Source organism: Leptodactylus fuscus, chromosome 7 (genome assembly GCF_031893055.1).
Source record: "Leptodactylus fuscus isolate aLepFus1 chromosome 7, aLepFus1.hap2, whole genome shotgun sequence".
In the NCBI taxonomy this organism is placed as follows: Eukaryota; Metazoa; Chordata; class Amphibia; order Anura; family Leptodactylidae; genus Leptodactylus; species Leptodactylus fuscus.
The window spans coordinates 44,380,049-44,405,665 of NC_134271.1; the positions used below are offsets into that span (position 1 = coordinate 44,380,049).

The 25,617-nt window shown below is 37.8% G+C and overlaps 1 protein-coding gene and 1 long non-coding RNA gene across 2 annotated transcripts in view; one reads left to right on the forward strand and one right to left on the reverse strand.

Annotated features, from left to right (window-relative positions):
* LOC142213541 (uncharacterized) overlaps positions 1–25,617 on the reverse strand; it is a 781,216-nt gene that overhangs the window by 674,235 nt on the left and 81,364 nt on the right. The gene's annotated exons all lie outside the window — the stretch shown is intronic.
* On the forward strand, positions 1,876–14,717 carry SALL1 (spalt like transcription factor 1). The gene is made up of 4 exons (XM_075281830.1): positions 1,876–2,133; positions 5,920–6,012; positions 8,335–11,711; positions 14,160–14,717. The coding sequence occupies exons 1-4, from the start codon at positions 2,061–2,063 to the stop codon at positions 14,598–14,600; spliced, it is 3,984 nt and encodes a 1,327-aa protein (XP_075137931.1). The 5' UTR covers positions 1,876–2,060; the 3' UTR covers positions 14,601–14,717.

Here is a 25,617-nt window from a genome sequence, read left to right on the forward strand (position 1 = left end):
TTTAATTTGATATACGTAAAGACAAAGCAACAAATCTCCTGAAGTCATGCATAGACATTAATAGAGCTGCAGCTGGTCTGTACTATCAGTCATCATACTGTAACTAAGCAGAGGGCTATGGTGTTGGGGTCAAGTCTGGCTGTGGCAGAACAGATTAATAGTGTTCCAGGGACACATACAGGGAGATGCAACCTCCAAGGTGATCTGACTAGTCCTCAGCTTCCTCCAGGACCTGCTGCCATCATCCTAAATCCCCTGGAACAAGGGGGAGATCTCACACACACATACACACATATACACACACACACATACACAGCCTGCCTGCTCCAGCACTTCTCCCAGGTCCCGCCCCTCACCCACCCACACTGTACAACTCTGCTGATTGACAGCAACCTCAGCCAATCACAGGAGCTCTGGAGCTCCAACACAACTTTACTTTTACAATCGTTTCAGAGTTGTGTGGACTGGACTGGGAACTGGTGGGTGATGGAGAGTGAAGAGTTAATATTGCATTGTTATTATAGGGCATGAAAGCAATTGTTTATATATATATATATATATATATATATATATATATATATATATGGACTGGGATCTAGTATGCTGAGACTTTTAGTTCCTCAGCAGGTCTAGGTGTGCCAATGACTGATCTAGAGCATGTATATGCCTAGTTCTCTATACATGTATATAGCTAGTTCTCTGTGCATGTATATGGCTATTTCTCTGTGCATGTATATGGCTAGTTCTCTGTGCATGTATATGGCTAGTTGTCTTTGCATGTATATGGCTAGTTCTCTATACATGTATATGGCTAGTTCTCTATACATGTATATGGCTAGTTCTCTGTGCATGTATATGGCTAGTTCTCTATGCATGTATATGGCTAGTTCTCTGTGCATGTATATGGCTAGTTCTCTGTGCATGTATATGGCTAGCTCTCTATACATGTATATGGCTAGTTCTCTATTCATGTATATGGCTAGTTCTCTGTGCATGTATATGGCTAGTTCTCTATTCATGTATATGGCTAGTTCTCTGTGCATGTATATGGCTAGTTCTCTGTGCATGTATATGGCTAGCTCTCTATACATGTATATGGCTAGTTCTCTATTCATGTATATGGCTAGTTCTCTGTGCATGTATATGGCTAGTTCTCTGTGCATGTATATGGCTAGTTCTCTGCACATGTATATGGCTATCTCTCTATGCATGTATATGGCTATCTCTGCACATGTATATGGCTATCTCTGTATGCATGTATATGGCTATCTCTTTGTGCATGTATATGGCTAGTTCTCTGCACATGTATATGGCTATCTCTCTGCACATGTATATGGCTATCTCTCTATACATGTATATGGCTAGTTCTCGCGTTATTCAGGAGGTTAGTACATAAGTTTTCTTCATACTTATCCGAGGAGAGGAGGGATACGAGGCTTGTGCTATATATTACAGACAGTAATCCGATGAGAAGCCTGGTACAATTGTGTGTGTGAAGATGACTTGTCCTAAGAGCTTGCAGTCTATCTGTACATATATCCAGTGAGAGGAAGAACACAAGTCTGTGTGTGAACAAGTCCCTTGGCTTATGTGCACTTGCACTGAGTCTTATCCATAGTTGTCCTCCATTACACATAGTGAGGAGATGCCTGGCCCTCAGAGCTTGCAATCATTGAGGAGAGCTGCTGTAAACATTCCTGTAGATAGGGCGCTCGCCGCTTAGTTGCTATGAGGGTGAGCAGTGTGTGAGGAGGTGGGTGCCGCCCCTTCCCTCCCTCAGCCTGAGCCGGCCCCCTTATTATTGGGTGGCAGCGGAGAGGGACAGCAGCCCGCAGCGAATCACAGGCTCATTGATTAGGGAGAGCGGGATTGAATAGAGCTGGACATGTGCCAGCCCCCCCCCCCCCCCCTCTGCTCCCTATGATTAATCGCAATGCATTATTGATCATCATAATTATGGCAGGACACATGCGCGCTGGATGGGGCTCCCTGCCCGGAATTGGGAGCACATTTTGGGAGTAAATTATTTGTCTTCTGCCCCAGCTGATGTGTGAGCCAGCATGTCTCGGAGGAAGCAGGCGAAACCCCAGCATTTCCAATCGGACCCTGGGCTGGCCCTGCCTGGAAGTCATGGTAAGTGAGAGCCCCTGTGCTGTGCGACTGTATCCCCTCACCCATTATGTGCACCTCAGCCCCCGGGACCCTGCCCTGTCCATGGCTTACTCTCCAGCACCATAGTCCTCTTCTAACACCGAGACCCTCTTGTGAAACTCTTCCCAAACTTTCCGATCCCCGCAGTTCTCTCCATATATTCTATTGCATTAGATTATTATTACACTTGTCCAACTTTACTGATCCCCCATAAAGGACAAAGTGACTGAAGTCAATGATTTTATCGGATACATTTCTGGCTCTATTTATAATTGTATATAGCCTTTTGGTTGTATATTCGGGCTGTATGCTGCAGGTATATATATTGGGGTATATTTGGATCTGATATTTGGAGAACCTTTTTATTGAGACACTTTTTACATGGAGCTGTAATGACACTGTATAATATATAAACTATTAAAGTAAATATATAATATATATATAAATACAGTCCAGTGTATGTTCCTCTAAACTCTTCTCCCGATATAAGAGCTAGAGATCTACTCCATGCACCTTGTGTGACAATCCCCCCAGACCCCCATTGAAAAGTGATTTGTCCCCTCTTGCTAAACATCTTCCAGGCATAGTAGGCAGCTCCCCATGTCCCATTGTAAAGACAGTGCAACATTTAGGGTCAAATCTTTTAAGCTATTCACTAACAAACAATGCTCTCCACATGGGAGGAAGACGAGGACTTCTTCTCCCCCTATCTTCAGGACCCCTCTTTGGGCTATCTAGTCGGTTTCTACCTACAGTAACTAATGTGTGACTTGTAGGAAGCACCTTTTGACTCCTGCTTTAGATAACTTCTTAAGAAGTGCTGCTCTTGCAGCTTAACTCTTTGTATTCCTTGGCTAGAGCCCCCATAACGACCTAATGGAGTGAAGGGGAACTGTCTGCTTTGTCCCAGTGAGTCATTCACATTGAGGTGACCCCCTCCTCGTGGACTCCTATCCTGCTAAAAGATTAACCACATCCAACATGAGATGGTTACTTATTAATCCTAAAAATATGGTCACTCTCTGGGTCTCAGACCAGCAACGAAAAGTATTTTGTGTAACCAGATCCTGTGTATGGTCAATGCTAATAAGCCCCTGGAAAGCCATTATTTGTTTGTTGTGCTTATCGCTTCCCACCATCTTTGGAAAACAATAGGATTTCATCTTCACTTTGTATTAACTCTTTAATTTTTGCACTATTTTAACCCATTCGAGTCGTCCCTGTTTTATCTGATCTTTGCAGTTTGATAGAATTATTTGTGTGAGATTCCCTTGAGATTTAGGTTCAACAATAAAGTAAAAATAAATAGTAAAATATCTTTCACCAAACCATTGACTTGTAATAATATGAAAACTTTGGATGGTTCATAAAGCATGTTTTATCTAAATTAGATCTGGTCACCTGAGTGTCTGCATGTGCTAAATTATAATATCGTGTATGTGTGATATAAATATATAATAATATAATATTAGTGTTGATATGCTTTCTTTTATTTGTGTGTGTATATATATATATATATATATAGAGAGAGAGAGAGAGAGAGCTAGCTAATATTATGATAAACGTTATACATTAAGTTAATTAAAAAATGTAATTAACAAATGGCTAAGGGGACTTAACCATTTAGCTGCGTTCTTCGTATTGTTCAGACTTTTATCACCTCTAAATCTTGCTTCTGCCCGCAGGACATGTATTGTAATAGTTCAAGGGATTATCTTGTAATAATATTAGCATTTTGCTAAAACCACAAATCCTTCCCCCTTCCCCGAAAAATATATATCCCGAACGCGTTTATAACTAATGTCATGCGTTATTTTCCATGCAAAAGTGATAACAAACGCCGTTCAGTAATAAAATTCGCATTATCTAAACGAATCTCTATAAATTCTCCAGATCTGCTGTAAAGTCGCTATGTTCTATGTAGCCAGAGATTCCTCCCTGGAGTTTTTAGTTCGTTGTCTTGTTTGTTTTTCCTTCTTTTCCTCCGCTGTTTGTAAACATTCTTATCTTCTAAGAAATTCAACAAGTCCTTTCCGCAGAGAACTTGGGAGGAGTTTGAGGGAAATTCAATTTGCTTTAGTGGAATAAATATAAGAAATTGTCCTTGCTTCAGATAATCGCGTGGATGAAGCGACCAACTGGGGTTTGCAGGGCAAAGTTTTCTTTTGTTTTTGTTTTTTATACTTTTATTTGCAGTTTTTGTGACTGGTTGTTTTTGGCTGTGTTGAATTGGTAAGGTGAGGATAGTATCGAGGGTAAGCTGATCACTGCATTATGTATTGGTGCATGTGTAACAATCATTAATGTGGTGTTGTCTCTGTATAGACTGTTTTATATGCTTTACTTCTTCTATCCCGTACTATACTGTATGTCTTGTATCTGCTCCGCTTTGTTAACCTCTGCTGGGCTCCTCTCTTACAGAGGTGACAAAGTTCAGCATCCAATATGTTTTTGGATCCTCCAGTCCCCTGATCCTTCCTAGCAGGGAGTTCTTAGTCCCATCCACCTTATCAGGAGCTTCTTCTCCACTAACCCCTTCCTGCCCTCACACCACACTGGATTGACAAGTGCTTCCCATACAGCAGAGCTCTCCAAAACAACTGGGATTTAGTTTCTTGTCTGAATGCCAATATTTATGTAGGCAGAGAGTAGATGGGGACTCCAGGAACCTTTTCTTTTTCTTTCACTCGCTCACACTAGAATTGTCATACGTGTTTTTTTTCTTCTCCCTATTGAAAGCTTTGCTTCTGGATCCCCACCTAGTGTTCACTAGCATAAAGTGTGATCTTCATTTATTCAAGTCCTAGAATATGAAAAGTAACTTTGGAAAACTTGTTCAATAACTGCATATGACTGCTGGACTGACATAACAGACACTAAGTTTCTTCAGAAAGAGCTAGTCTAAATATTATATATATATATATATATATATATATATATATATATATATATATATATATATATATAACTATAGCATTTATTTATATCTAACATACATTTATATTCTGTCTTTTTAATTTTTTTTATGTGTGTGTGTGTATATATATATGATTTGTGTGTGTATATACACATATAATATTATATATATATATATATATATATATATATATATATATATATATAGTAAATGTGTGATGACTAGTCTTACAGTACATGTGTTAATACAGAAACAATATAAAAACCTTGCATTCATATTTATCTGATTGCCTTCACTTTATGTATTATACTTTTTAAAACTTTTACATATTTGGTAAAGCCTATGCACACTTGTCTTTCCTATTTTATAAAATTGTTTGTTTCACAAATGACTGAGGCATAAAATAATGATTTGGACCAGATCTTAATTTTTATAGATATATATTTTTATACATACTAGAATAATAATTAATAATAATAATAATATTTAAAAAAGCTAGACTATCAATCTTATCCCTAGAAAATGAATGTGGTCTATCAATGGATAAGTTGCGTGTTTTGGCCAAACTATTACTATTTTTTTTTTTTTATTTAACGTGGCCTTAATTGAGTTATGATTATGCAGAATCTAAATAAACTAATATATATATATATATATATATATATATATATATATATTAGTACAAAAATAATTTCCTATAAATTTTCTTGTTTTAATAAAGTATCAGTTTCTTCATGGGACCCTAGGAAATTATTACATAGCCTTTCAAGCAGTTTCTATGTAATTACAGCGAATACTCATATAATATAATGATATATTCTCAACCCTATAAATGTGCTTGTGTATTCTAGGTACACTGGATCTAATACAAATGAAGATTGCCAGAGAGTCTGAAGAAATGAAATCTGAAGCAGATGAAGGAAAACTTCTATTTAAAACTGAAAGTATGTAATATCCTTAATTTCAAGATTTTTTTTTTTTTTAAAAGCAAATTTAGTGTTTTTTGAATGATGTCCACGGTTGGTTTGTGATATCTGGACTAGTAGTGTACAGATTCTAAAACGATTGTCTAAAGTTGTATATTCACAGTTCATAGAGAGAAAGTCTTTGCCCCCCCTGCAAGCTGTTTAGTCCTGAATTTGCTATTATTTGCCTAAGCACAGCTGACCAAGCAAAACTGTGTTTTAAAGTGGCATTATGTTTTGATAAATGTGATCTGGTTGAAACGTATTTTCCACTGAATGTAGAGCTTAAATGAACATGCTGACATAATAGTTTTAATGCATTTTGTTCAAAATGTGTGCACAAACAGAATGGCTTTTTGTTCGCTCATAATTGGCTGTAAAAGTAGATGGGGACATAACCATTACATATGGAAATGTGCAGCATTTCTGTTGAATATATTAGATGCTGAATTTTCATGGGAACAGAGAGACAACTAAAATGCACATACATTGCTTGTCAACAACGCCACAATCCCAACCGCCTTTTCTGCATCATAATCTGAGAATTCTATTACCTCATTTTTAGTGTTTGCTTAGCTTTTCATTATAGAAAAGTAACCAAATTGAGATGCCATGAAATGCTATATTTTCTTAATACAGTCAAATCTTATCTTAGCCTCTTATATATTTTTTTAAAAACTATTCAAATCTTTTTGAAACTTTCCCAAACTTAATTTTAAAGCCCAGATCTATTTGTTCAGCTCCATCCGGCTACTAAAATGTTAATTTTATTCACTGCTTCTAATAAGTTATTACAGACCAGGGTATTTTATTATGTTGAAAGACGCGCACACACAAAAAAGTCTTTGGCCAAATTCAATGGTGGTGTCATGGAAACTTCCCATTATGTGATTTTTTAGGATTGCAGTAAAACATGCAGGGAGGTAATCTCTGAATTAAACAGGTTTTTTTTTCACAGCCTTGTAAGATAACCACACACCATTTTAAACAACAGAAGTTTCTGTCTTCACGCTGTGTGAACAATAGGAAACCATCCTGTTTTTCAATAGGATCAGTTAGTTTTGGAGTCAGAGACTTGCGTTTAATTTGCAAATGGTCTTGGGTGTGATAAGAAATGTGAGCAACTAGTGGGAAGAGCAAATTGGTAAGCCTTCCCCATAAGCTAATTGAAATGTGTGGAAACACACAGATGTGCAACAATAGGGGGGACTTTTATCACAATGTTGTTCTGGAGCTTTGGGCATACAAGGGGTAAATATACTGTAAAAATCGGTCCCAATAAATCCATAAAATTGCCTCTCAATGAAAGATTAATCTGAAATAATGTTTCTGCTTTTACTCACTGGGAGCTTCAATTGCACACTAATGTTCAAAATCTCAAGTGCTTGGCGATATATGTTGTCTAGTTTATTGCAACTTGTTTATTGTAAGCAACCACTTTTTGCATGGAGAGGCTTATTGCATCAGGAATTTGATAGAATTTTAACATGCCAAACAATTGTGCCCCCCCCCCCCCACCAATACGCGCGTTGTCACATATATCCAGTGCAGAAAATATCCAGATTTGATATATATTAGCAGCCAGTCTTGCTAGTTACAGACTCATTTTAAATTGTCAATATTGAATACCTAGAGCGGCCCATAGACGAAAAGACCCAATCTCGCCACTGCTCCCATTTGTATTAATATCGGGACACACTCATGTATGCATAGTCTTGGGAATCATTTTCTGTAAAGAAAATGGTTTTTACTTTTTGCAAGTCGTGTTGTTGCATATGTATTCTCATCAGATTGTAGAATTTATTAACAATGATTGAGGCTCTTCCTTGTGATCGAAGCAATTGTGACATAGACCTGGTTGTCGCTCATGTGTCATTTTGGCTGTGTTTTTAATGATGGCTTACGCGATAGACCAAATGGGTATAAACAAGACCTCTAGAATCTAGCAAGGTTGACAGAATCTAGATTGTATAACAAGGCCTTCAAATAGTCTTGTGCCCCGTAGACAACCACATAAAAAAGCATAAAATATTGGAAATCAATACAAGCTATGGAATTTCATTATCAAAGGTCTCCTGTACGTAGTATTTTATATTTTGATGGATTATTTGAAGAAAACGATTATTTAATGCGATTTGAGGTTCGCAAAGTCTAGTAGGTGGTAGAAAAAGTTGTGCACCATCCATGCGATATTGGTCACACATCCTTTTCTTAATTCATTTTAGTGGCCATTTTTATAGCATTTATTTTTATTTAATTCAGTTCCTAATTTTCTTGTTTGTTTGTCTTTTTTTATTTAAGGAGTCATAGAGAGGGGTCAAGCTCATCGGACACCCAAGAACAAGGATGCTCATGTCTGCAGCAGATGTTGCGCTGAGTTCTTTGAACTATCAGATTTGTTGCAACACAAGAAGAACTGCACTAAAAATCAATTGGTTCTAATTGTGAATGAAAATCCACCACCTCCTGCTGAAACAACCTCTCCAAGTCCCCCCTCAGATAATCCTGACGAGCACATGAATGACACAGTTAATAACGCAGATCAAGCTGACTGTAGTGACCTTTCAGAGCATGACAAGCCTGACAAAGAAGAATCCATGGAGGTGGAGATCGAAGCTAGCAATAGCAGCAGTGGTTCCAACAAAGTGGAAAATGGTGTTTCTAGTAGTAATAATTCCACAGTGGGTACCTCAGCTATCACAACCACACTACCTCAAGTAAGGGATCTGGCAGCTTTGGGCAACTTTTCTGTTATTAACAGCAATGTCATTATTGAAAACCTTCAGAGTACTAAAGTGGCAGTGGCACAGTTTTCTCAAGAAGCAAAGTCTAAAGGATCAAGTAACAATAAAATGGCCGTGCCAGCGCTAATGGAGCAACTCCTGGCTTTACAGCAGCAGCAGATCCACCAGTTGCACCTAATTGAGCAAATTCGTCACCAAATATTATTGTTGGCATCACAGAGTGCAGAAATACCTACATCTAGTTGTACTCCAGGGGGACTGAGGGTATCTGCTACTCCACTGACTACACTGAGTTCTCACTTGTCCCAACAGCTTGCAGCAGCAGCTGGCTTGGCACAAAATCTTGCCAGTCAATCAGCCAGCATCACTGGTATAAAGCAAATACCCTCAGTACAGCTACCTCAGAGCAGCCCTGGCACCACTATTCCATCCAGTAGTAGTTGTTCACCTACTATAAATCAGATGACAGCAGCTAATCCACCTTCTGTCGACAGAGTACCTTCAAGCACTGGTGGCCCACAGGTCAGTAACCCACCAGCACCTATAACATCTTCACCAGCTTTTGCAATAAGTAGTCTATTAAGTCCTGCATCTAACCCACTACTACCTCAGGCTGCAACAAGTACCACCCTGTTTCCCAGCACATTACCCAACCTAGGAACAACTGCAGAAGACTTAAATTCTTTGAGGAAAAGCAAACCAGCCAGCGTGGCTCCATTCGAAGCAAAGAACCCTTCCGATGAGGCATTCTTCAAACACAAGTGTAGGTTCTGTGCAAAGGTTTTTGGTAGTGACAGTGCCTTGCAGATCCATCTTAGGTCTCATACAGGTGAGAGGCCATTTAAATGCAACATATGTGGAAACCGGTTTTCCACTAAAGGGAATCTAAAAGTTCACTTTCAACGCCATAAAGAAAAATATCCCCACATTCAGATGAATCCATACCCAGTGCCAGAGCATTTAGACAACATACCAACAAGTTCTGGAATTCCATATGGAATGTCTATACCACCTGAAAAACCTGTGACGAACTGGCTAGACACTAAGCCAGTTTTGCCTACTCTGACCACATCTGTAGGGCTGCCACTCCCACCAACTATTTCCAACTTGACACCATTTATTAAGACTGAACAACCACAACCTATAGCTATCAGTCACCCAGTTGCAAGCCCATCTGATTCCGTAAAGAGTGACATGCCAGCTATAGGACCACCCTTTAAAAAAAGTAACAGTCTTTCAGAGGAGACTGAATCTATGGAGCTTCCTAACCCTGATGAAAAAATTGAAGAAAATTCTCAACATTCAAATTTCCAAAACTTTGACAGTACTACTTGCTCTCCTTCTGGTGATTCAACAACGTCCAAGCCCATAACTTTTTCAAATCCAGTTCTACCTTTGATTTCAGAACAATTCAAGGCTAAATTTCCTTTTGGTGGGCTTTTGGATACGGCTCCTGCATCTGAAACCTCCAAATTGCAACAGCTTGTAGAAAATATAGACAAAAAGTCTAGTGACCCAAACGAGTGTGTAATATGTCATCGTGTACTAAGCTGCCAGAGTGCTCTTAAAATGCATTACCGAACGCACACAGGAGAAAGACCCTTTAAATGCAAAATATGTGGACGTGCTTTTACCACAAAAGGTAACCTAAAGACTCATTATAGTGTACATCGTGCCATGCCACCCCTTAGGGTCCAACATTCATGCCCAATTTGTCAGAAGAAATTTACAAATGCTGTTGTGCTGCAGCAACATATCAGAATGCATATGGGTGGGCAAATTCCAAATACCCCAGTTGCTGAAAATTATCCTGACTCTATGGAATCTGATACTGGGTCCTTTGATGAAAAAACTATGGATGACCTTGACAACTTCTCAGATGAAAACATGGAAGACTGTCCTGATAGCAGTGTTCCTGACACCCCAAAGTCTTTAGATGCATCTCAGGATAGCTTGTCTTCCTCTCCACTGCCCCCTGAAGTCTCAAGCATTGCTGCTTTAGAAAATCAAATGAAGATGATCAGTGCTGGACTGGCTGAACAGCTCCAGGCTAGCCTAAAGTCAGCTGAAAATGGTTCTGTTGAAGGTGATGGTATGACTAACGATTCATCCTCTCTTGGTGATATTGAGAGCCACAGTGCTGGGAGCCCAGCTGCCTCTGAGTCTACTTATTCTATTAATGCATTGTCACCTAACAGCACCCATGACATTATGAAGTTTCCCAATGCTGAAGAGAAACCGCCTCGAGCTTTACCACCTGAACTTCCCAATGGGATGTCACCAACTCCGGCTAATGGAGGTGCTCTGGACTTGACTTCCACCAACACAGATAAAGTGATTAAAGAAGAACCCATGGGTGTGTTATTCCCATTCAGAGAACGAAGTAAGTTTAAAAACACAATATGTGATATTTGTGGCAAAACATTTGCATGTCAGAGTGCCTTGGACATTCATTATAGAAGCCATACCAAAGAGAGGCCATTTATATGTACAGTCTGCAATCGTGGCTTTTCCACTAAAGGCAACTTGAAACAGCATATGCTTACCCACCAGATGCGAGATCTACCATCCCAACTCTTTGAGCCCAGCTCCAACTTGACAACTAACACTCACCCAACACCAAACCCAACTCCAAATCCATTGGCAACCATAATAAAGACTGAGTTTAATGGTTTCATGCATGGATCCACTCAGGACAATAAAGAACAGCCTTCAAGTATTACATCTTCGGGATCTCTGTCATCTTCTGCTACGTCACCAGTTCTCCTTCCATCTTTGGCCCGAAGGACTCCAAAACAGCATTACTGTAATGCATGTGGCAAGTCTTTTTCATCCTCCAGTGCTTTACAAATCCATGAGAGAACCCATACTGGTGAAAAACCATTTGCCTGCACTATATGTGGGAGAGCCTTCACGACAAAAGGCAATCTTAAAGTAAGTGTTATAGGCATGCCTGAAAAACTTGATTGTTTTAATTGTATATATCATCTACTGATGTCCTGGAGGTGAGCTTTAGTAGCTTGTTAGCTTTGTCTTTTGGATTTTTTTCTTTTTTAAATTGGCCTGGAACAAGACACAGAGAGCATAAAAGGAAAATAAAACTTAGACACAGTCCATTTCTAGATACATTGGCTTCATATAGGTTTTTTTTTTTTTACCCTGTGCATTTTTTTTTTTTTTTTTTAAATCGATAGTGTTTTACTTGACTCTATTCAATGACCAACTAATTGACTTGCTTATGGCCCCTTTTTGGTAACAATTATAAAAGTCAACAGAACCCAGTGCTTAATCTGTAAAAATGAGACTAGTTAATATAACATATATATAATTTCAAGTAGCTTTTGGTGTATGTCTGTGTTTTTGTTTTTTTTTTGTCTTGTTTGTTTGTTTTTTGGAAAGTAGATGTGACTTGGTGGCGAGCGGGTGTGAGTAAAATGGTCTCCTGGGAAATGGTGTAAAACCCTGGTTCTAGAAACTTGCTACATGTTAAGTTCTAGTACAGTGATGCAGTCTTGTGCACTATTATCATATATAATCTAGAGGATATCCTGTGCTGGTTTCTCCTTCGTTTTTGAGGGTAATGTAATAACTTGTTGATTCCACAAAAATGTATATGCTTGCCTACATTGACATTTTTAAGGCAGTGTAAAAGTGAACGGTCTAACATTCTTTTCAAGTAGCATTTTTTTGTGTAAAAATAGAAAATATAAGTTGTTCTAATATATGTATATTTTGTCTAAGGACTGTTTCTTTGGAAATTTTGGATTTTTTTTCCCTCTAATTTCTATATAATCTCCTGATTTTTGAGCTTTTGATCAGTTTTCATGACTGTACGACTGCTGCTGCAAGTGCTCTGGTTTGTGGAAATGTTCGTTACCAGCATTTATGCTGCTTGTATATGTCTGAGTAGCTTTGGTGCTATATGACTTTAAAGTTGGACAGATGGTGTTTTTTTTTTTTGTTTGTTTGTTTGTTTGTTTTTTTTTCCTGGTTGTAGTCTGGTCAATATATTTTGATGCTATGGTCTGGCACTCTCATGTATTCATATCTTGTTTTAGAAGTTTAGAGCGATCACTTGTGTATAGAAACTGTTATTAGAAAATGTCAACATTGACACAATACGCAGGGATGTTCACTTCAGTCGCTCTCGATGTCCGATGTTTGTACTATAATCGACCTCCCAGTGCAGTGTTCATTTGCATTACATTACCCAGAATCCTTGCTGCAGCTTAAAAACTGTAATGCACGACATGGGTATTTAGAAAGGTTTAAGGATTACAGGCAGTGTTATCTATATCGGTTGTATGTCTGAAAGTATCACTCTGGTATGCATATGCCTTTATCAGAAGACCTTAAATGATTAAAATTAATGATATTCAGTGCTTTTATGCTTGGTTTTTAGCACTGTGTAATATGGTGTGTCTGTGGTTTTCTTCTCCACCCCCCTTCCCCCTTTCAGATGTGTGCATTTCATTGCATTGGGTCCCCTTTTACTATATTGAAATCCGAGTTATTGCAATTTAGTAACTGTAACCGAATGTCGAATTAGTTCAATTTTATTTATTTCTAGAGCCATCTAGATTTTTTTTTTTTTTTTTTTAAGGCTTAGCATATTGACTTTTTCAATGACATGGTTTATCTTCTGAAACCCTTAAGTGTTTAACCAAGATGCCCTTTATTCATCTGAAGCATGTAGGACTCAGGTTCTTAAACAGAAGCAAAATCCTTACATTTGTACACATGGTGTTGACAGCATTTCCCCAGAGACTGCTGTGAGAAATGTGAGGAATAATTACACCTATAGGCCGTTTTAGTTATATAATATACTGTATAATATATATATATATATATATATATATATATATATATATATATATATATTATAAATAATCTATATATAATTTTTTTTTTTTTTTTTTACATTTGTCATGACTCTTAATACAAGAAGGTTTGTGTGTGTGATATATATAATCAACAAACAGCACTCCAAAAATAAATGAAAATGAGGATTTATTCCATAGCAATGTTTCGGTCCCAGAAATTCAGGACCTTTCTCCAGAGAGAGAACATTGCTGTGGAATAAATCATCACTTTTTTTTATTTTATTTTTGGAGTACCGTTTGTTTGTTGTATTATCTACATGCCTGATCACTTGGAACTTTGGAGACTTTTTTTTTTATTTTTTTTCCCCATCTTGCCACAGGTTACATAATAGATGATGATGATGATTATGATAATAATAATAATAGCCTTTATATACAGATATCTAGATCCATCTAAACCAGTTGTCATATTCTGATGTGGAAATACTAAATTGAAATGAGTTGATATTATGGTTTTTCTTTTTTTTTTCTTTTTTTTTTTTTTTTTTTTTTTTTACAGGTTCATATGGGTACTCATATGTGGAACAGCACACCTGCAAGGAGAGGAAGGCGACTATCTGTGGATGGGCCTATGGCATTTTTAGGAGGGAATCCTGTCAAATTTCCAGAAATATTCCAGAAAGACTTGGTTGCCAGGACAGGGAATGGGGACCCATCTAGTTTCTGGAACCAGTATGCTGCAGCTCTGTCAAATGGCTTGGCCATGAAGACCAATGAAATTTCAGTTATTCAGAATGGTGGAATTACTCCAATGACTGGAAGCTTGGGAAATGGTGGAAGCTCCCCCATCAGTGGCCTCACTGGGAACCTAGAAAAACTGCAAAACTCCGAACCAAATGCACCTCTAGCTGGTCTGGAGAAACTAGCAAGCAGTGAGAATGGAACTTCCTTCAAGTTTATGCGTTTTGTGGAGGACAGCAAAGAAATTGCCACAAACTAGCCTACATTCTCCAGGACAATTCATGCAGCCAGAGGTTGCCATGTTCCAGATTTTTTTTTTTTTTTTTCTTTTTGTTTTCTCAGAACTGCACCATTGAGACTTTTCTTTTTTTTGTTTGTTTTTTTTCGTATCATGTCCAACTTCCAGAGTTTTAAGTGAGTGTATTTATTAGTGATGAAACTTTCTAGCTCTGCATACCAATGCAAGCGTTAACTCTGGCCTTTGTATTTGGAACTAAATACTAATAGACTAGAGTTGTAATCCGGCTGTAACATTTATGGCAACTTGCAAGTCTTGATGGTTGATCATTTTGGCATTAACTTATTTTATATATTCGATTTTAACATGGTCCCTGGTGTTAATGCATAAGGTAATATGGGGGTATGACTTTGTCTGTACGTGAATGCACATTTTAAGGGAAGATTTTCTTTGTTTTATTATTCTGGGGTGGGAGGGTTGGTTGTATGGAATGGACTGATTTTAAGACTGTACAGTGCTACCCTAAGCAACTGGGATTTTTTTTTATTACGTTTTTTTTTTTTTTTCTTATCCACTAGTAGATGTTCTGTGCATTTTATTTTTCTGTGTATAGATTTGTACAGTGACACCATGTCAGATATTTGAGACAGGATGCAAGCGGTTTTAATATTTTAAGTTGCAGTTGACACTTTGTTTTTGTTTCTTTCCCTCTTAGTAGTTATAGTCCATTATAGAATATGTGCTGGAATTTCACAATTGCTGCTAAATATAGCATCTGGAACAAACTTCCATGGAAAAAATAAAATGTAGATGCTTGTGTATATGTATATATATAAATATATAAATGAGAAAATATTCAATTTCATTAGTGTAAATAAGTTTGTGAACTTTTTGCTCTCAAGCGGTTTTTGGGAGAAGGAAGCTTGCATTTGGGTGCATCAGTCCTCAGTCAGCCTAGGGGGTAAGACAAAAATAAATAGACATCCCTTTTTCTGTTCTCTAATAGAAAAACATAAAGTGAGGTGTGGTTCATGATTTTTGTATTAGTGGAAAGTGGACCTTTATTGGCTTTCTTTTTGAAAGTTGGACGTCCAGCTCCATTATTGTTTTACTGATGAATAGAATACTGTAATTTTACTCAAGTACTCAAATACAAGCATTTTCCAACAAGTGGTGTCTGTTTTTAAGCCTTGAAGTTGTGCATGTGAAATAAGCAGCTATGGATTATTCTGCATAATACACTAGAAATCTACTTCTCTTTTCCTGTTAAGCAGTGCAGGCAACATAATTCTTAAAGCTGCTTGGCCGTCTCTCCATCTACTTCCCTATGGATAGATAATGCTGAATTTTATAATTTTATAACTCATACAAATATTGTGATATTTAATGTCCACTAACTGGCTCAATTTATCCTTACAATTTTATGATCCAGAGCTTTTTTTTTTTTTTTTTTTTTTTTTTTAAAACATTTTTCTAATCTTGTTTTTTCCCGAGATGTTTAGTAATCAGACTTTCCATTCATTACTAAAATGTCAGCTTGATAACTAGGATGTAATGCACATCACATTAAAATGGTATTCTTGTAATATCACTGCACTACATGAGTGTGGGCCTGCTTGGACCACCACCAATTGACCAAATGAAAATCCTATGTCTCTTTGCCCACCACTATGCACGTCATTATCCAGGTGGAAATCCTGCATGCTGCCACTGCTTTCCAGAGTACAGTACTTGCCGATCTCCAGTAGTCCCTAGAGCTCTATGAAGTGACAGCATACTTGTGCGATTTCTCCTTCATTCAACGCCTGACCAGAGTCTTGCAGCTGATGGGAAGCCATTTCCTACATGGAACTAAGTTATTACCTTCTCAACAGACATTTAAAAATATCACATTACAGATCATGTTTCTGAATATGGGTATGGCCAGAACCCTGCCCTATACATAATAGACTTTTGCTATGATTTTGCTGGTATTACAGAAGTATTACCTTTTTATAATTGTCCATTAACCAGGAGTCAGCAACTGGTCCATGTGGACATGCCCTGTATATCTGATACAAATGGCAAACCAGCTTATGCCTGAGCTAAGGGTATTCATTTGGACTTGTTATACCATTCCCATTTTTCTTTCTTTCCCATGTGCACTGTCATAGTTGCTCTTCTAATTCATCTGAAGTGCATTTTGTAAGACACAGACTCTCTAAACTCTCAACAGATTCTCTTATATCATACACTGCACTGAACATTTTGGCATACAATCTGTTAACTTTCAGATGGGGAAGCTTGACTCCTCAAAAAAATAAAATAAAAATACATAAATAAAAATTCATCATTGCACCGAGTGCACCTGTACTGTACTGTAGACATTCTTACTGTTGCCCTGCTACAGACATTATTTTGATGCTACTTTTTCAGGATCAATCTGAAGTTTTACTCTAAAGTATGCAATGGCAAACTTCCATGCGCCCTGGTTTGTATAAGGCTGGGTTCACACAGGGATTTTTGGACCAGATTTTGATGTGGAATCCACCTCCAGAATCTGATCCAAAAAAAACACTTTGCCTTCAATGGGAGCTATTCACTTTTTTTTTTTTTTTCTTTCCGCTAGCGGTGTTGTGCTGCTCGTGGAAAAAAAAAGAAGTGACCTGCCCTTTCTTGCCGCGGAATCTGCCACAGCATCCATGGCGCGACTAGTCCCATTCATTTGGGCCTAATCCGGAGCAGAATGTCATGACTGGATGCCGGTGCACTGTACCGCCATCATCACGGCTAGCTGTCTTTTATTGGACTGGATTCTGAGGCGGCCTCTGCGTCAAAATCTGGTCCAAAAATCCTCGTGTGATTCTAGCCTCAAGCTTGTGATCCCCTCCAGGTTAAAGTTTTTAAAGGCCCTTTAAATGGGCTGGTGATCAGCTGAATAAGTTTCCTAGGAATGTTCATTCTCAATCCATTCCCTGTTATTAAGGGGGTATGTGTATTTGCAGGTAAATATCAAATTCTACTGCCACCACAGGCTATATCCATGTAGTAGTGTAATACGGACCAACATTGCTCATGGCAGAATATCTCAATATTGTGCATGCTAAGGGAGCCATTTAAAGCTCAGCCTGGTCTAGAGTTGTCACATACATAGGACAGCATAGCTTGGCCACAGTGTTGTAACTAAAAAATGTCTTCATAGATTGCATCTTCACCTATCCTCACTTGTAGGGTAAACCGTCTTCTTTGTTTTCCTATAAGCTATGTATTAATGTGTATAGAAGAGGACAAATCTTATAATCCACCACCATCGTCATCATCCCCATCACACACAGCTTCTTGCTTGTGTGGTCAGCTGTCTAGTGTTATAAATGATGAGAATCTTAGATGAGGTATTGACAAAAGCTTTGCTCTTCGTTGCCTAGATGTCCCCAAAGGACAAGCAGGTGGAGTGTATAATTCACGTCAATGGTATACATTATATCCCACCTGCACTAGCTGATTATATGGAAGAATATATTTCGGTTCGGAGTACTCAGGCAGGTCTGTATCTAAGTGCCACCTTTTAGACTTTGTTCTTTGCAAGCGGCCTGGACAATTACAGTGCTTGTGGTCTTGATCGTATAATGCAAAATTAGAATATTAATAAATAGGGTCTTAATGAATTTCAAGGGCATAAAATGGGGTTGTCCTGTTCAGCTCCTGTGCTTGTTGTTTGGTCTGATAAAAATCACCTGTACATAACTGTTAAGGATTGTAGTTTTAGGGGTGAAAATGTAGCAGACACGTGCAGGCCCTGGTACTTGAGGGGGCCTAAGGTCCCTTACTATGCAAGGAGATACTAATATAGATACTAATGGGCGTGTGCGGTAACAGACCTTTTTAGAATGAACATGGTAAATGGGAAGCAGAAATGTAGGAGATGTGTATAATGGACTATTACAAATCCCTTTCCAAGGCCAGGGCTGCACAGGCAGCAGGCTAACCTCTGCAAAGTCACGGTCATCTACAGCAGCAGAATTGGGGATAAGATTTAAACAAATCCCATCAAAGGAACGTGGCAGAAACTCTTAGACTATGGCCCCACGGGCTAGAAACACTGCGCTAAAGCCCTACAGGAACACATTGCGGTTCTTCCTGCAGCACTTTGGACAGAGAGTTTTCCTTCACAGACTTTCTGTTAACATTATATCTATGGGAAAGCCATTGGCGTTTCTGTAGTTATAATTGACATGCTGCGATTTCCAAAACTGCGCCAGTTTTGGAAATCACAGTGTGTCCACGCTGCGGTTATTTCCGCATTGTGGGCATGGGATTTGCATGAATCCCATCCACTTTGCAGATACTGTAAAACACTGCAAATCGCAGAATTTCCAGCCTGTGAAGCTTTTTTTCTGCAGCATTTTTCACAAAGTCGGTAGAGTTTTCCACTTCAGACTTTGTCCCTATTATACCTACACAGAAAATGCCAACACTTCTACATGTATAATTGACGTGCTGGATTTACAAAGGCCAGCGTTTTTGAAATTGCAGCTTTTCCATTGAATTTATTTATTTTTTTTCCCGATGTGAAAATGGGATTAACCAGACAGAATCCCATCTACTTTACAGGTAATGTAAAATGCAGTGGTATGTTTTTTTTTTCGTTTTTTTTTTTTTTTGGTTCCGCCGTCGCAAGAATGCTAGAGAGAGAGAGCGATACATATATCTCTAGATCTCTGGCTGGGAGACTACACTGTAATAGTTGCTCATGTCAATCCTCCATCTCATGCATAGATCTTTCTGTATATAAATCTTGCATCCTTTGGACAGTACTGGGCAGTAAAACTCCATTTATTTAATAGTATTAATGGAATAATTTTGTATAGGATATCAACTGCTTTATTAGCTTACTAGTTGTTACTTTCAGGGGCCATCCCGTTATTTAGATACTTCATTCTTTTTCTACTGCACAAAATAATGGCTATGTCTTGCAGTGTGTTTGAGATGAGGCATCTACAGTCAGTGTGATTGAAATAATCAGTATTAGAAGGTATCTATATTGGGTGCAATATCAGTTGTATCTGAACCCTCTTATTATTATGGGGCCCCAATATGTCACCAATATTTTAAATGGTATTTGGGGGCCACATTGCAGATTTTTACAAATAATTACAATGACAAACCTCTGTAATCCACTTTTCTCCCACAAAGGATTCCACGCACAGGGAGAGATGTGGGGGAGTTGATAGTAGCCATACAGTTACACATCCCCAACAGCCACAGTGCTCATGGGAAGTTGTCTATCAGTATATTTTGGTGTATGGGAAGAAACCCACGCAAATGCCAAACTCTCGGAGGATATATAAACTCCATGCAGATACGTCCCTCTGTCATTACCCTAGGTTCTGCTAAGTGCTCTTTGTCACTTTGTAAAGAAATGTAACCTGTGGTCTGTCATATTATAGTTTACAGGACACCGATTGCATATTTTTGCATTTTATCTCTTCCAGCTGTATAAAATTAATATAAAAATCTTTTATTTAAAGGGATCTTATCACTCACACTATTTTTTTTTTTTCTAGATACCACATCGGAATAGCCTTAAGAAAGGCTATTCATCTCCTACCTTTCATTGTCTTCTCCGCGCCGCCGTTCATCTACAATCCCAGTTCTTGTCGGCATGCAAATTAGCTCTCTTGCAGCACTGGGGGCGGGCCCCAGCGTTCAAACAGCATCCATCTTTGTCAGGAGCATCCTCTTCAGCCTCTTCTTCCTGCGGTGGCATGTAACTTCTAGGCCTTGGGCACAGCAGACTGCACATGCCCACAGGCCGCGAGAAAATGGCCGCTTGCACAGTATTGTAAGCGGCCATTTTCTCATGGTATGAGGGCATGCGCAGTATGCTCTGCTCAAGACCCGAGGCCTAGAAGTTACAAGTCACCGCCGGAAGAAGAGAATGAAGATGACGCTGCTGGAGCGAGTTCTCTCACAGCATTGGGACGCCCCCAGTGCTGTCTGAGCGCTGGGGCCTGCCCCCAATGCTGCGAGATGGTTAATTTGCATACCGACAAGAATCGGGATTGTTGGCGAATGGCGGCGCTGAGAAGACGACGAAAGGTAGGAGACGAATAGACTTTCTTAAGGCTATTCCAACGTGGTACCTAGAAAAAATAGTGCGCGAATGATAAGATCCCTTTAATCTCACAGATTTAGAGTTTATAAAGCTCTAAATCTAATACTGGGTGTCAGCTATGACTTCTCTTTTCGTGTTATATTATCTATAAACGTGGGAATTTACTTTTCTCTTTTCTCCTCCTTTTAATTCTATTTTTCCATAATAGGGGACTATGAAACGTAGAGAATATAAACACATAAACTTACCTTGTGCCTGAGTTGATCCATTTGAGTAAACCACATTTGTATTACTAAGCTTTTTGTGACCTGTAAATAGACAGTCACGGTGGTTTGTGTCCAAAGACAGTCCTCTCGTCTGACAATGTTTGTGCTGGAGTATTACAACAACCAACCTATAGGTATATATTTTATTCATGTAAAATCTTGCAACCCATCATCTATACTTGACAAACATACTATTCTTTTCTGGGATATACACCTGGTCATTCTACCCAGTGCAAATCCACAAGACCCGATATTTCTATGTAACTGAGGGGATTGGATGAGATTGACCAATTTATGGTTTGGGATAAGCAGCTGGAGCTGACAATGGTCAGTTAATGTAAATGGACAAACTCGCAGAAACCAATATCATGCCATCTGTAACAGTCAGGGGACTTGAATCAGCAAAATGTCAAAATAGAATCTTCTTGACTGAGTCATCTCAAAATCTACACCCAACCGAAGTCCAAGTCAATGGGAAAGATTTACTAATCCTAATATTAATACAGCGTAAACTTAGAACAGACAGTCCAAATATATTTATTTTAAACCAGCCATGCCATCAAAAAGGAAATCCATGAAAACTGATACGATGACAATAACAAATGTGAGAATTTATTTAAATAAATAACAAATGTGAGCCACTTAAAAAAAAAAAAAAAATCTAATTTTGTTTCAGAAAAATAACTGAAGTCACTCATCACTCCTGCAAATGTTTCACGAGCATTTATTACACAGCTAGTTCTGAGACTAGTGAGCTTTTCTGTATTTTCTACTGATAATACGAACACATCCAAGAAAAAGGGAAAGAATCATTCTTGTTTCTAAAAGGGTTCGTCCGTTCCAAAATAATGGTGTTAGAACTGGCCTCCATGCAAAGAGAAATGCAAATTATAGAAAATGAGGAAAAAAAACTATTTTATCCGCTTTTCACAGATGCGAAAAAGCGGATCAATGGCGCACAGCTCACCACCAACAAATGAGCACAGACCTCACAATAGATGCAGACCTGAAGCTCCTGATCAAACTTTACTATTAATTCTATTGCATTATTATTAAATTTTATTCTATATGGAGCTGTTATTTGGTATTTTACATTGGTGTTATTGGAGTGCTGTATATTGGGATTTTCTGGGCATTGTGTGGCAATGCTGCTTGGTTCTAGTATAGGCTAGTAGTGGTTTTTGTATAGTATTGTTTTCAGATCATTGTACAGAAGTGTTTTTGGCCCACAACGCTGTTATTTAGACACCATCATAGGTCTCAATATCAGTGGATGTTTCCCCAATTAGGCCTTTTTTTTTCTTTTTTTTTTCTTTCTAACATTTTATTCAGCCATGCAGACTTGATCTCTACTGGGATTGCATGTGTATGTATCAGATTATGTAATAATATTTTCCGTACCTTTATTTGGGTATATTTCTTTTTCTGCTCCTTCCTTCCATTTGCTTTGCTGAACGACCTCCCCTGCCCTGATTATAATTGATTTGCCTTTCACTTAATGGACAGCATTTTCTTAATACGTCTTAAATTCTATATTACACAATGACTATAGTTCTGCACCTTTTTGTTTTTTGTTTTTTTTTACCTCCATCTAACTCATTGTTGGTTACAAACTTGCCCTTTTATTTGTAGCGTTGTATAGTGTTCCATTGTGTGTCCTTTCATCTCGTCTTCCAATTTGCATCCAACTGTTGAGATTGATTATTGTTTTCACTTTTATTGATTCTGTGACATCTCCAGTATTTTTCTTCTCCGCCCCAATTCAATCAATAGATAACTTACTCAATATCTAAAAATGACCAATGAAGAAGGGTTAATGTTTGTTTGATTTTCTTTATTGTTGACGGTGGCCAAGAGGTAGACATGGCAGTTAATGTTCTCACTTTGAAATTTATGGTTATCTTGAAGAATGTTGAGTGTCTTGAATTTTCTTTATTTTTCTTCGAGCTCTTCTCAATGGCTGGGCTAAATGTTCCGCATCAGTGAACTTCCTGCAATGCAGGATCTGTTAATTTGAGCATTCTTTTTATACCCGGGTTTTATAGCTGGCTAAAAGTCTGCAATATTTACAAGATCTGTGGAGTAAAGGATGCCTTTCTGATGTGCCTTTTGTGTCACTGACACTCACATCTGGTCACTAAATAGAAGACACTTTTATTTGAGTTAGGGGAATCCGCTTCCTGATCTAAGATCCTTCCTTTTTTGTTTATTCTTTAAACAACCTAGAATCTGTCATTCTTTCCCTGCTGGCTTCAGATTTCACACATATTCCTCCAACATTAGATGAGTAGAAATTCTCACAAACACTTGAAGTTCCAATATGCATTTTTTTCCCCCACACAGCTATTTAATGATTGTGTCAAATAAACTTTTATTTTCTAAATCCTTTGCCGTAACTCACTTGTCTTTATGAATCAACGAAAGCTTTTCAATTATATCCAGAAAAATGCAACATTTGACTGATTTAAATACTCTGGATCACTGCCATACTAATTTTCAGATTCCAATATAAGAGATAATGAAGTAAAACAATTTGTAGAAAATTCACTCTTTATGCTGCAATGTATTGTTAGAAGGATAGGCTTCGTGAAGGCTCGAGATTAAAGATTATTTTATAGTCTATGCAAAGCGTCAGGGCAAGATTAGAGTTAGCAAAACTGGATGATGAGTGTAAATTTTAATGTGTAAACAAATAGCATTGCTTGTCTTATGAGTAAAACTTCTTTTGCATCCAGTGCTTACGAACAATTCTCATGGACGTCTCCGCATCTTACCATTTACTGTCAGATTTTTTTTTTTACTTTAATGATGCAGAGAAAATGTTATCAAATGTGAGTTATTTGTATCAAATCCATCTTTACACATTCTATCTCTCCAGTCTATTTCATGTCATTTCATTTCTCCTATCTATCTATCTATCTATCTATCTATCTATCTATCCAAAAAGAAAGCAGAACCAGAAAAAGTTGGGTACACGGTGCGTGCAATCCAATGGTTATATAATAAATCTCCAAAAAATAGGCAGCACTTCAATAAAAATAGTGAAAGTGACTTCATTAGCCAAAAATACAAGTAGATATGAGTGAATAGTATTTGATCACATACCTCCCTTTGCATAGTTATTGGTGTACTCGGTTGAATACCACGCGGGAAATATTCGATTCCCCTCCCGCCCTCCCTGGCAAGTTTTTTTTTTTTTTTTTACAACAATAACTATGCAGGGGAGGTATTCGATCGAATATACTCGCTCATCTCTAAATACAAGGTTTCAGTCTGCACAGGGCCTTTCTGAAATTGCTTGAGAAAGGTCCAATGTGGATTGTGGGATAATAAAATCCTATCCCTTTTTATTGAAGTGGTGCCTATTTTTTTGTATCTATCTATCTATCTATCTATCTATCTATCTATCTATCTATCTATCTATCTAAGTCATTAATTATATTTTTTAAAAAAAAAAATATTTTATATTATATTTAATGATGTATATGATATCCTACTCTTTATCACATCTGACCTCCTTAATTCATATTTTAATGTCTATATACCTATCCATCTCTCTGTCTATAGCTATACACACACACAGAGATATATAATATAATATATATATATATATATATATATATATCTCTGAAGAGTATGTGTGTGTGTGTATATATATATATAATATATATATATATATATATATATATATATATATATATTGATCTATATGATAAATTATACTAATATATAAATGTTATTTTTCTACTGTATTTCTGCTTGTTCCAAACACCTCCTCTTAGAATATTATGTCACAGTTATTTTCTTCGCAGTTTGGGATGACTGCATTTCTCTGAAAACACTTAAGATGTCTCAAGTTACTGTAGTGGAAGTCACTTGACCTCACATGAACACAGAAATCCTACAGGATTAAGGGGAAAGCCAGTCCCAGTTGAAGGAGAGGAGAGCTGTTCTGAAAGGTGATGGAACTGATGTTATAAAGGGGATTAAGAAACAGATAAAAAGATGCCAAAGGAAATGCACAAAAATATCTGCTGAGCAGTATCTGCTTTTACATGGATTATACTGAGACATTTACAACTTTTACAATATTGTAGACTCCAAACTGAATAACTGCAGTCAGGGATTTATTCATTAGTTATCAGAGATGTCTTGTAAGGGTCAGAGCTTCCGTGTGTCCGTCACATGACCAGGGCAGATTGAAATCCCTCAATTTAAAGGAATCTTCCTCCTCAATAGTAGCAAGAAAAGATCTTGAAAATTCTGAGCAACTGATACTGTAAATATATATGAGAATCGTCTCTATGTAAAGAATAACAATTAATATCCTATTTGTTTCTTTTTAATATGTGTATTTCGATATTCATTTCAAACATTAGAGGTGTGAACGGAAATGCTGTACATAAAATGGATGTCTGCTTCCAAATAACAAATATTAACGCCCATCCTGATAGCTGATTTCTATAGTGTTGGGGTGTTGTCAACTATTGTCTATGCCGAAAGAAGGATCTGAAAGGTTATCTCTTCATTTTCCCTATTCTGTTTCCCTTGTTCTGTTTGAAGAGTACCATAGGTGTCAGGCTTTCACTTTCAACCAGTCCCATTGGAGTCTCTCTGTGTAATTTGCACAAAATTTTTCAAATGTTACACAATATTGATAAGGATGGTACACCTATAA